At 43.9% G+C, this 12,702-nt stretch overlaps 1 protein-coding gene across 2 annotated transcripts; it reads left to right on the forward strand.

Moving 5' to 3' along the window:
* Positions 1–690: 690 nt before the first annotated feature.
* Positions 691–9,819, forward strand: galcb (galactosylceramidase b). Of its 2 annotated transcripts, none has more exons than XM_060051853.1 (17): positions 691–892; positions 1,008–1,076; positions 1,159–1,222; positions 1,391–1,504; positions 1,781–1,920; positions 2,050–2,088; positions 2,451–2,578; positions 3,461–3,616; positions 3,799–3,923; positions 4,306–4,433; positions 4,620–4,709; positions 4,812–4,901; positions 6,699–6,843; positions 6,978–7,158; positions 7,749–7,912; positions 9,054–9,130; positions 9,483–9,819. In XM_060051853.1, exons 1-17 carry the CDS (start codon positions 761–763, stop codon positions 9,624–9,626), a joined length of 1,986 nt encoding a protein of 661 aa, XP_059907836.1. In that variant the 5' UTR covers positions 691–760; the 3' UTR covers positions 9,627–9,819. The 2 variants fall into 2 exon arrangements, with proteins under 2 accessions (XP_059907836.1, XP_059907835.1); XM_060051852.1 differs by lacking the exon at positions 2,451–2,578 and adding an exon at positions 2,980–3,110.
* The last annotated feature ends 2,883 nt before the right edge of the window (positions 9,820–12,702 follow it).

Below are 12,702 nucleotides of genomic sequence, written 5' to 3' on the forward strand. Positions count from 1 at the left end.
GACAATATCACATCTCCACAATATCAATTATTTATATCAGCCATTGAAAACCTTGGTTACAAATGCCAACTTATTGTGCTAATGTTAGGACTCTAGGGCATGTACATAGGCTGGCGACAGGTGGACTTTGCATTGGGGGGCTTTCAAAATAAGAGCCAAACAGTCAATCAATCATATTAATTATAGGAAGCATATTTACCTGGAAAAGGAGATGTTTCTTGTACCCCTGTATGTTAGATAACAACGTGTGTGTGTGTGTGTGTGTGTGTGTGTGTGTGTGTGTGTGTGTGTGTGTGTGTGTGTGTGTGTGTGTGTGTGTGTGTGTGTGTGTGTGTGTGTGTGTGTTATTGCGTGTACAGCCTAAGGAGATGGCTGCAAACTGCGTCAACATAAATTCACTATCAACAAACATATTATGAGCATAAAAGGATCACGTATAGGTAATTAAGGCAAGGTTTTACACGTTGGTAGAACAATGCCAAAACGCCCAATAAATAAAATTCAACACCAAAACTTAAACATATCATATATTTCCGAAGTCAGTAGAATCTTAGATATTAAATAAATATTCTATACTATACTACTTGTATAATCAGAAGTACTAGGAAGTGATACCCCGGAATCACCATATTAGTATAAGCACACGTGATTTCGAAAGAGCTTTCACGTGACTTCTAAAAGAGGCGTGGTCAACCATAGAGAAAGCAGCCGCGCGCAACTTCAGCAGTCTGCTGTTACCTCTCCACTGCTACTGTACAGGATGATATCCTTTATACTATTATTATGTCGATTCTTTACAATAGCACTTTGTGTAACAGATCAGTATGTGTTAGACGACAAAGTAGGACTCGGGAGGGTGTTTGACGGCATTGGAGGTTTGAGTGGCGGAGGGGTGAGTTGGTTTGTTTTGTTCAACTTCCTGGTTCGTATGGAGTTTATTCACAGTGTTGACTTATGATTTATGAACTTATGTTCCACTGATTGTTGTCATTTTGTTATATATACAGGCAACGTCTCGCTTACTTGTGAATTACGCAGAGCCGTACCGCAGTCAGATATTGGATTACCTTTTCAAGGTAATAACTTTAATTGCTACTTGTTTGTACTATTTAACTCACACCTCCGACTGTAACCATGTGTAACACAATTGCTTTTCAGCCAAACTTTGGGGCCTCTTTGCACATACTAAAGGTGGAAATTGGAGGCGATGCACAAACCACAGGTGAAAATAATTGTCGATTTTAGCATGTGTCCCAGACTGTTTGCATTCTATTATAGGCTACAATGAGTTGTTGTTTAAAAATGAATTAGTATATATACAAATTTATACCTATGCATATTTGTACACAGTAAATATAATGGTCAAATAAAAGATTTTCCTTTTCTATAGATGGCACAGAGCCATCTCACATGCACTATGAAAACGACGAGAACTTCTTCCGGGGTTATGAGTGGTGGCTCATGAAAGAGGCCAAGAAGAGGAACCCCAACATAACACTTATTGGTGAGGAACTCCAGCCTATCTGTAAATATAGACAGGAAATGACAACTCATTGAAAGAGTTATGGAAACCGCAGCATTATTTTATTTTGACCAATTTTCAATCCAGTTGAAAGAGCAGCCAAACCCTAGATCTATTTAAACATTAACAGATACAGGCTGTTTCTTTAAGTTGCTGAGGTATGTGTATACTCTCATGATCTCACTGCTAACATTCTTGGATTTTGGGATTGGGTGTGTTTGTGTTGGTGCTGCGTGCACTTTTGGTTTGCGCACCCAGGTTTGCCATGGGCCTTTCCGGGCTGGGTTGGTCATGGGAAGAACTGGCCCTATGACTACCCTGACATCACTGCCACTTACGTGGTTTCCTGGATCATTGGAGCCAAACAGTACCACGACCTGGACATCAACTATGTTGGGGTGTGTACTCTGATCAGAATCCCTGCCTCAGCACCTCATTCGTGATCATTTTTCGACTGCTTTGTGTTTTTTCCCAGAGTCATTTCAACAGCCAAGCTAATTTGCTGTGTTGCAATTTTATCCACTCAGATTTGGAACGAGCGCAACTTTGACAGCAAGTATATAAAGGTAACTTAAAGCATACACTAAAAGTGTAACCACAAGCACAGCACAAACGATACGGTAGTCTGTGCAGATGACGCCTGGACCAGATCACCTGGAGTTCATTTTAATTAACTAACTAACCTGCTGATGTCTCTAGTTTGTTTTCCTTTAAATCCTTTGCTACATTTGACAAATTATACTCACACAGTTTTTACCTATATTATGGCTTTTTGAATGAACAGAGCCACAGAAAGAAGAAACAGCCACCTACATTTGCTATTCTCGGTCCTAAATTACCTTAAATTATTTCGCAGCAACCCAGTACCTCATAAATGACCCAATGTATAGCCTTGTTCATGCCTGAGAGCATGTCCTCTGTTGCCAAGGTGCTCCGGGACATGTTGGATAAAGTGGGCCTTACTGATATCGGTATCATTGCTGCTGACGGTGATTGGAACATCGTCAATTCTATGGTGGTTGACCCCTACCTCAACGATGCAGTTGAAGTGGTTGGGTAAGTAACAAAGGTGGCCCAACAGGATATAGATATATTCAACAAAGCCCTTTTGTCCAACTGAGGAGGTATATTAATGGTCCCATTTATGAGCAACAAGGAAGTATAACCTTATTAAACCCATTTCCACTGGTGGATAATGTTTGTGGCTGTTTTTTTTTTCTCCGGTCCAAATTTACCATTATAAAGAATCAAATTAATTTAACGCTTTGTCTTTTTTTACTCTTTACTTCGTCCTTCAGCCAGCTTTCTGGCTTTTAAACAAATTAAAAAACTCATTAAATGTGTTTTTTTATTTCTTATGAAGTATGAAGTGGCATTAGCATAACTGCCACTCACTGTACTCCCTCTCTTTTCTCCTCTCCTGTTTTCATCCCCGTCGTCATGACGGCGCTCGGCAGCTCCTGCGCTACACTCTAGACAAGAGTGGCTTGGAGAGTGTCAGGATCATAGCCAGCGATAACCTGTGGGAGCCCATTAGCCTGTTCATGCTGCTCGACCAGGAGCTCCGACGAGCCGTAGACGTGATAGGGTACGTCCCCTATCGAGGCTTTTCTTGCGCGTAGCACATGACTCCCCTGATAGATTCCGCCTGCGTCCTCGCTGTGGCTCATGACTGCTCCACTAGCGTTGGGGTTCGCCGTTGTCTTGCACTGCTTGCCCACATCAGTGATTTCAGATTTGACGCTTATTGCTAACAATTGTATTTTTAAAGAATGCAGCGTACTCTAAACCAACTAATCCACCATTGGAAATACTTGCCTCTTGCCGGACAATTTTTAGGGAATCTAAAGTAAAGCTTGTACCAGCTCTCAGGCACCAAGCTGAAAGATGCGTGAAGTGAACTGCTGATGAGGGATTGGTGGTTCTTCATCTCAACAGGGCCCACTACCCAGGCACCACCACTGTGCTGGAGGCTCTAAAGACCCAGAAGAAGCTGTGGTCATCGGAGGACTACAGCACCTTCAACAACGAAGTCGGTGGAGGCTGCTGGGCGCGAGTCCTTAACCAGAACTACGTCAATGGCCTCATGACTGCGTGAGTCAAGTGGGGGAATAAATGGGTCGTTATGAAAGTAACCCCAGCGATCGACCAATGACAAATTTGTTGAACTAGTGCATGTAGACAGACCGACCAGAACTTGACTGCCCTAGATAATACGTTAACATTCGTCAAAGTCCTTATGGTTCACCATTGAACGCCCACCTGGTGCCTTCCAGCACCATATCGTGGAACCTGGTGGCCAGCTACTACGGGGAGCTGCCGTTTGGCAGGGACGGGCTGATGACGGCACAGGAGCCCTGGAGCGGCAGCTACGTGGTGGAGTCCCCCATATGGATCTCAGGTCTGCCTCTAAGGACAACAATGCCACACAGCCATGTGGATGTTAGACATTGGCTTGAAACGTGAAAGAATATACACTCAAAACATGAAGATGTGCACACGTTTAGTTTTGCATTTAAATGTTCATTTTGTCATTTTAGTCTTTTAATTTATTATGCTGTATCCTCTGTCATGTACAAACGTTTATGCACAATGATAATCACACATAATGGTCGACACCCTACCAACGGTGTCTGTCAGAAAAAGTCTCAGTTGGTCTTATTGGCATTTTGCAGAAAGATTCTTTGCTTGATCGGTATGTAGTTGTGGTCGTATTAGTCTAATGTACCAAGTAATCATTTTAGTAGCATAACCCAAACGTTGGCATCCTCTCTCCTTGCCAGCCCACACGACCCAGTTCACCCAGCCCGGGTGGACCTACCTGCAGACTGTGGGGCATCTAGCGCACGGTGGGAGCTACGTGGCTCTAACTAATGGCAAAGGCGACCTCACGGTTGTTATAGAAACCATGGTATGTTCTGCTCTTTTTGCCATTGACCCTCTGACTGTAGTAAGAACCTATGTTCTCCTTGGTGACTTGAGGGCAAAGTTGGACGGTTACAAAAATACCCAAAGAGCCCACTTTATGAGTTTGAAATATTCATAACATTATGTGACATAATCTTGATTTTTCCAATATGTATTGAATTTTCTTTAGACTCATGACCATTCAGTCTGCGTAAGGCCTCCACTACCAGCGTTCAATGTGACATCCCAAAATACAACATTCCAGCTGAAAGGCTCCTTTGTAAGTAACTTTTTGACTTTAATAAAATGGCGGTAGGATAACAGCGCTTCAGAAACAGAGCTCCTAATGCAAGTGTGGAATTTTTTTATTTTCTCCTCCTAGGCCTCTCTCGCACAATTACAAGTATGGCGGTCAAGATTTAACTTCAAGACACAAAAGCCAACGTTTTTTGAAAGACTTTCACCGCTCAAGGTAACCCTAAGAATAAGAAACATTGCACGTTTGCAGAGATCCCTCAGGAGTCTGGTTTTAAAGGTCCCATGACATGCTATTTTATGTATTCTTTAAAATAGGTATTAGTGGGCAACTAACACAGTATTCAAAGACGTTCCCGAAATTCAGCCGTGGTGCAGAGTTACAGCCACTCCGAGCCAGTCGCACATTGAGCTTCCCAAATGCGCTGTTTTGGTGTCTGTAGCTATAATGCAAATGAGGAGGAGCGAGGCGGGTCAAGGAGGAGGGTGGGGGTGTGGCCCTGAGCAGCTTGCAGCCACGGTACCATGCGCTCTGTTTACAGTGGATGTATCGCAATGGCGAGGCGCACACAGCCTTTAGCCGTGTTCTGTAAATATTCTAGAACACACGGGAGTCCTGGAGCTCTATATCTAAATATTATCATATAGCCTACATAGATATCTATATCATATAATATATATTATAACGGCCAAAAGCTGTGTGAGCCGATATTATGAATCTCAAACGACCGCGTTGGGTTCTCCGACGTTCCTGGTTCTTCAACGTCCTCATCAATGTGAAGTAGACTGAACCGCGACAAGGAGGAGAAAGGGATCGTTGCCGGGCAGCGCTTAGGCACCTCCGCCTCCGGCGGTGGTCCCTCAGCGGGTCTCAAGCTGGAGACATTCGCCGCCAACAATCCCTTTCTCCTCCATGTCGTGGTTCATGTTCTTGAGGGAGTCAAAGCCAAAGTTACTTCCCCCCAATTCATTCTCAACCTTGGCTGAGATAACCCCCAATACGAGTCTCGTTGTAGAAATACCAGAGACGAGAGTCCGACGTGTTATGCGCCATAACGCCAAAAGCAGAACGGTTATCCAAATAATAAGGAAGTGTACAACACTTGCGTTACAGTCATGGAGCTCTATATCTAAATAATATCATATAATGCATAGAAATCTATATCATTTAATACATATTATCACGGCCAAAAGCTGTGTGCGCCTCCAGACGATATTATGAATCACAAACGACTTTGTCGGGTTCTGCGACGTCTCTGGTTCTTCCACTTTCACATCAACCTGAAGTCGACTGAACCGGGCGCTGCCTGCTGCCGGCTGCCCGCTGCCGGGCGATGGTGCCTCGCGGCAACCGGCGGCATGTCGCAGTTCATGTACTTCAGCCAGTCAAAGCCAAAGTTCCTTTCCCCCAATTCCTTCTCAACCATGGCTCAGATAACCCCCACAACAGTCTCGTTGTGGAAATACAAGACACGTCAAAGAACCGACAAGAAACACTTGCGTTACAGTGTGTGTATTCACACACACACACACACACACACACACACACACACACACACACACACACACACACACACACACACACACACACACACACACACACACACACACACACACACACACACACGTGGCGCTCGCACGGTCGAGTCTCATTGGCGGGCCAACGTCTCTGGGCGGGCCAGGTAGAGTAAGGGGAGGACCTGAGATTCCTGATGACGTCATGAATACAGACATTCCAAATCAGCGCACTTGAGCCTCCGTTTTTTTCAAAGGCGAGCAGAACAGCTAGTGCTCGTTTTACACCAAACGCAAGTTTTAGCCATTGGGGGACCATAGGCAGGCTAGGGGAACTCATATTTATGTTAGAAAACCTCCTAAAGTGAGATTTTCATGTCATGGGACCTTTTAAGCTCCCAAACAACAAAATAAGCATTTCTTTGGGTCAATTATTGACCAAAATGCACTCGTTTCCTGGGTGTTTACGTGTGGTTTTACTATCTCCTGATTCCTCCAGCTCTCTGACGGTTCGTTCACCTTGAATCTGGGGGAGGATGAGGTTTACACGCTCACTAGCCTCACCAGCGGTCTGAAAGGCAGCTTCCCAGACCCTCCCCCCTCCGCACCCTTCCCCACAACATACAAGGATGACTTTAATGTCGGTAGGTAGTGAATACATTCCACACAGATTTTAACCTTGTTGTGCAACTATTGTTGAACGGTGTGTTGAGCGACAGTTAGTTCTGGTGTTGCCAACTTTCTGTCTGCCTCCTATCCATCCCCATATGGCTTACAGCCAACCCTCCCTTCACGGAGGCGCCGGACTTTGCCGACCAGACGGGGGTGTTTGAGTACCACATCAACCTCACCGACCCGGGGCCTCATGTCTTCACCTTGCGCCAAGTTGTGACCCAGAGGCCGGTCACCTGGGCAACCGACGCGGACCAGACCATCAGTGTCATCGGGAACTACAAATGGTGAGCCCTCTGCTTTACTAACATATGATTGTTTTTTGGTGTTTATATATTAAAATTCCTATTTTATTTTGAATGTCATTATAATTCATTAGGGTTTTCAAAAGGCCCATCGCCATATTGCAGATTTCCTTGTCTATGAACAAGGTGTATGGTTTTATTTTCAGTCTTTCTACCTATACCTTTTTCACTATTAAAACAAAAGTAAAATGTTGTCCAATTACACACACAGCAAAGGATGTTCAGTTCAATGGAATCAAACTACATGCATTGCATCCATGTAAATACCTTGTTTATGTGTAGTTTAAACATGTTTCTCGCCTTGCCTCTTTTAGAACGGCCGCCATGGGAGATACAGTTGTAATGCATCCTTTCTAAATGTGTTGACGGTTTGACAATTGGATTCTTGTTAGACTTTGGGCTTTACTATCGCCTATATGGACTCTTAGTGCAGGTACTTTATGTCTATGTGGAACTGGAAAGATAACTCTGTCGAACTCCTTGGACCTCACTAGAGCTAGGTCTTGCTGATGTTCTAATATTTATTCATTGAGTGTTCATTTTTTTGTGTATGATTTTTCTAACTTTTTCAGGGAGAACCTCACTGTATCCTGTGATGTGTTTATGGAAACGGTGAAGACTGGTGGAGTGTTCATCGCTGCCAGAGTAGACAAAGGAGGGCAGTCAGTCCGAAGCGCAAAAGGGCTCTTCTACTGGATCTTCTCAGATGGGAGCTACAAAGTCACCAATGATCTCGGTCAGTTAAAATACCACTATCACCTAATTGACCACTTGGTGGACTAGGTGGAAAATCTGCCGCCCTTCAGAGGATTTTGCGCAATATCCAACGGTATTTTAACATTTAAGTTATTTTAACTAACTTTAATGTTTTTGCAATCAATGCAATTAAAAAACATTAATGACAGTGCCATTTGACAAGACCATGGTCCCAGTGTCGTGGCAATTCCTCTAGAGTTATCCCGTCTAGGACGGATGAGATTTCGAAATGCAAAAAGCAATAGTTTTGTGGCTATAGTTGTAGACAAACAATAGTTGTAGACAATTAATGTATGCATACATTAGACCCCTCTCTAGCAGAGTAAGTCCAGAATACAGTTAGACAGAGCTATTTAAACAGTTTCACATCCTCCCTACAGTGCAGATGTCAATCAAATCAGGTAATGTATACCCAAGACACAGAGTTACCTGTGTTCTCATCAAGCAGAAGAGTGCATAAGGGGATGCCCTCTCCCTTGTCACTGGTTTACCCTAGCACAAAGGTTAACATTTAGAGGCAACGTCTGCAATGGTAGTGTGGCTGACCCTAACATTTAGATGACACTGAGGGAGGTAGGATGGACAGACAATTCAAGATATAGGAAACAAAGCCTTAGATGATTAAAAGGAAACAACATATGGATTTTGCCATCACATCAGGCATTGTGCAGCCGAGACGATACCAAGAACTTACGGTGATGCCTGTGAACTAACGAGGTAACAGGGTGAGGTGTGCACCAGAGGGCAGAGTCTTCCAATATATCAACGGGAGTCCCTGGTGAACTCGCTATGCTGGCTCTCTCCTTAGCTCCATGTTCGTTCACACGGCAGTGCCTGGGCTAAAATATGCTTTGGTGCGGATTCTATACGAATGTGTTGTGTTGTTAACTAAATCTATTACAGTTTGTATTGGGAGAGTTGCACTAATAACTCATATTTTTTCACAAACTTTTTCCCATTACGCAAATAGAAGCCTCAATGTGTTGAATCGGTAAACTGCCCGATATAAAATCTAAATGAAGCGTCTATCTGTTCCACCTCAGTTCCTACATAGTTTTTTGGGCACAATTTGAGGGAATTGAATGTTCTGGAGACTGAGTTTGTTCTTCTCTCCTCAATAGCTGGTCAAACCGTGCTTGCTGAGGGGCTGTCTGGCACCAGGGCTTTTGGTTGGCACACATTAACACTGAGCATAAAGGTAAGGGCATATTAAGGGGTAGGACTAGATACGTTTTTTTACTTCCTCCTACCCCCTTTCGAGCATGTAGAAAGTTTTTTTTTTAAATTTTACTTCTTTTGTGTTTTTTTTTGTTGTCTCTTTTATTTTTTATTTCATCTATTAATAATCAATTGATAATCATTAATTGATTAATAATCATGTTTTTTTATTGCTTGCATGTTCGAAATAAAGACAATCAATCAATAAGTTCACGATTATTTTTTTTGCTGATCGCACACTTTAAAGGTTACTTTTGGATACTGATTGGTGGCTGAAACAGCTGGCTGAAACAGCATCATTCTCAGAGGCACCATCTCTTCTTCTTTTACAGGGCCAGTATGCTACGGGTTTGCTCAACGGGTATCCATTATGGAAGAACGCTGTGGTATTGGGACCAAAGAATGGATGGGCTGCCATAGGGACAAAGTCATTTGAACTTGCTCAATTTGACAACTTTGCTGTGAAGGCAGAGTGAAGGGTTGAAGGGATATAAGCAGCGCTGTGATTATGCCTTAATTTATTAACTTCATGAACCCCAAGATGTATTTTCATTTCCCTTTTTTAATTTCTAAAAAAATCTATTCTGTTCATCATGAAATGCACATAGTTGTCTGTCATTGTTTATTTTGAATGCTGAAATCTTTTTAATAAATTTGTTTTTAATATAAGTGCCTGAATGGTCAATTTATTTTACTCAAAACATACTGTATAGAAAAAAAGTGCCGCTAGTGTAAGGCAAAGCAGGCAATACATTTTTTTTAAATTATGAATCATAAATATTTACATAGCAAATCATTTCTACTGCACCTCTGTTGGTATTTTCATGTTAGGTAAGCTTTGCCTCAAGAATTGTGACATGCATCCTTGTAAAACGAACATGGTAAGGCACCATGCTGGCCAGCAATAAGCCTATGTGGAGTTTCATGTACACATTTGTGCGAATTGTTGCTGTTGAGCCCAATACCTTTAGTCGATGGACAAGGGAGGCCTAATAGGTCTGTACAGCATTACTCAAAAGTTTTTCTCAAATACTTTTGAGGTAACTCCAAATATATTATTTATGAAACTTTTACGTATGGAAAGGTATTTAGAATACTGCAGATATGAAACATTGTCTCTTTGATTCAATAGGTTTTAGGCATAAAAAGCCATGGCGAACAGAAGCAAGACCAAGTGGCCCACGTTCGACGGGAGAGCAGAGGAGTATGAGCTATGGGAAGAAAGGATGTTGTGCTGCTTGCACAGAGTAGGACTGAAGCAGATAATCCTGAACGAACCTCCTGGACCTCTGTCAGCGGCCGAACAGGCCGAAGATGACAAGCTTAATGCTGACGCATATTGACAGGGCTCTCAGTGCGCTTGCGCTCAAGATGACGGCGGCAGGGGCCATGAAGTGGGTCGTGGACGAGATGACGTCCGGGGAGCTGCGGGAAGAGAAGACTTCACGTTCAGCACGCAGACAGAAGATGCCAGCCGGACAGCGCAACAGCTGCAGATCCAGAGAAAAGGACTGATCGGGGACACGGGCGCGTCGTCCCACATCCTCAATGACAGGAGCCGATTCAAGAACTTTGACAGCACCTTCAAGCCGGAGAGACACAGCATGGAGCTGGCAGACGGGAAGCGCACCTTCGGGTTGGCGCAAGGCAGGGGAGACGAACAGGTATGCCTCATTGACAGCGAGGGGCGCAGGTGTGCAGCGACGTTAAAGAACGCCCTCTACATCCCCTCATTCCCCCAAGGACTCTTCTCGGTAAAGAGTGACACCACCAGTGGTGCCAAGGTATCTTTTGACGAAGGTAAAGATGTTTTTGTGGCGCCTAATGGCACAAGGTTCAATATCCATGTATGTAAGAGAATGTACTACTTGCAAACCGAGTGTGATGAAAATGATGTGTGTAATGTCAGCCATGATATCCAGACATGGCATGAGATCATGGGTCATTGTAATTCCGAGGACATATTGAAATTGCCGGCTGTAACAGTAGGCATGCACATTAAAGGAGCAAAACGTAGGCCCTGATAAAGAATGTGATGTGTGCATAGCGGGGAAGTTTACTCAAACAAGAAACAGATCACATTGACAAGGTAAAGACACCACTTTTCAGAATTGAAAAAACACAGATCTAGCTGGTCCAGTAAACAATTAATCAATAGACGGCTTCAAGTATTTGCAGTCTTTCACAGATGTGTGTACAGGGGCAGTGTTTGTTTACTTTCTCAAAGCAAAAAGTGAGGCAATTCAGGCCACAGAGAAGTTCCTGGCTGATGTAGCGCCTTATGGCACTGTGAAATGCATTCGGTCAGAAAACGGGACCGAGTTCACTAACAGAGAGTGTCAGACACTACTGAGAAAGAACAACATCAAACACGAGACGTCCTGTCCTGCACTAACCCTTATACAGCACTGACAGGGAAAAAGTGTGATCTAGCCAAGATGCACAAGTTCGGGTCAGGATGCTATGCCTACCAACAGGACAGAGGTAAACTAGATCCTAGGTGTGAGAGGGGACTCTTTGTAGGGCAGTCCCGCCTTTCTATTTTACTACCCCAATAAAGGGAAAGTGCAAAAGCACATTCTGGTAAAATTTGTCACAAAGACAACCTGCGAGAACGGGACTCAGACTCAGGGGTTAGGGCTGGACCCCAAAATAGAGGGTGAGTAGAGAGAGACACCACAGCCTAGTGTCCTCAGCACAGACATACAGACTGGCGGCCCACAGTCACCAGAGGATGATGGCGAGAAGCACCCTAGGGTGACACCACAGGCCTCAAGCAGTGGGAAATATCCCACCAGAGAGCGTAAACCCCCGGGGTATCTGAGAGGTTATACTCAGGAAGATAGCCACGAGGATGACACTACACTCACTAGTATAGACTATTGCTACCGAGCAGTTTGTGGTGTGCCGCTGACCTTTAAAGAGGCCATGACATCAACTGAATCAGGAAAGTGGAAAAGAGCAATGGACGAGGAGATCGAGTCCTTAGAGGACAACCAGACCTTTACCCTGACTACATTGCCAGAGGGCAGAAAGACAGTGGGAGGTAGGTGGGTATACTCGATTAAGGAGGAAAGTGATGGACATGACCAGTACAAGGCCAGGTTTGTGGCTAAAGGATATAGTCAGAGGGCAGGGATAGATTATGGCGAGACGTTCTCACCTACAGCCAATCTGACCAGTGTACGTGTAGTGATGCAGAAGGCAGCCCAAGACAACTTGATATTACATCAAATGGACGTAAAGCAGCCTATCTGAATGCGCCCATCAATCGAGATATCTACATGGAACAACCTGAGGGTTACGAAAAGGGGGGAGAGAAGCTAGTCTCTAAATTAGAGAAGTCCATTTATGGCCTGAAACAGTCGGGGCGTAATTGGAATGAGATGCTTCACGCATGTCTAATCAATGATAACTTCACACAGAACCCAGCAGACCACTGTGTCTACACAAAAGAGTCCAAACAGACAGGATAGGTAATAGTTTCTATCTGGGTGGATGATCTTATCAGCGCAGCCAACAACAGTCAGGTGAACACAATGCTTTAAGACA

This window comes from Gadus macrocephalus, chromosome 5 (assembly GCF_031168955.1).
Source record: "Gadus macrocephalus chromosome 5, ASM3116895v1".
Taxonomy (NCBI): domain Eukaryota; kingdom Metazoa; phylum Chordata; class Actinopteri; order Gadiformes; family Gadidae; genus Gadus; species Gadus macrocephalus.

What these genes read in the sequence shown, in the direction of transcription:
- galcb (XM_060051852.1), top strand. Translation starts at nt 761, where the DNA reads ATGATATCCTTTATACTATTATTATGTCGATTCTTTACAATAGCACTT. An exon ending in CGGTTGTTATAGAAACCATG is followed by an intron (nt 4,434 to 4,619) that starts GTATGTTCTGCT and finishes AATTTTCTTTAG; the next exon opens with ACTCATGACCATTCAGTCTG. An exon ending in CATTAACACTGAGCATAAAG is followed by an intron (nt 9,131 to 9,482) that starts GTAAGGGCATAT and finishes CTTCTTTTACAG; the next exon opens with GGCCAGTATGCTACGGGTTT.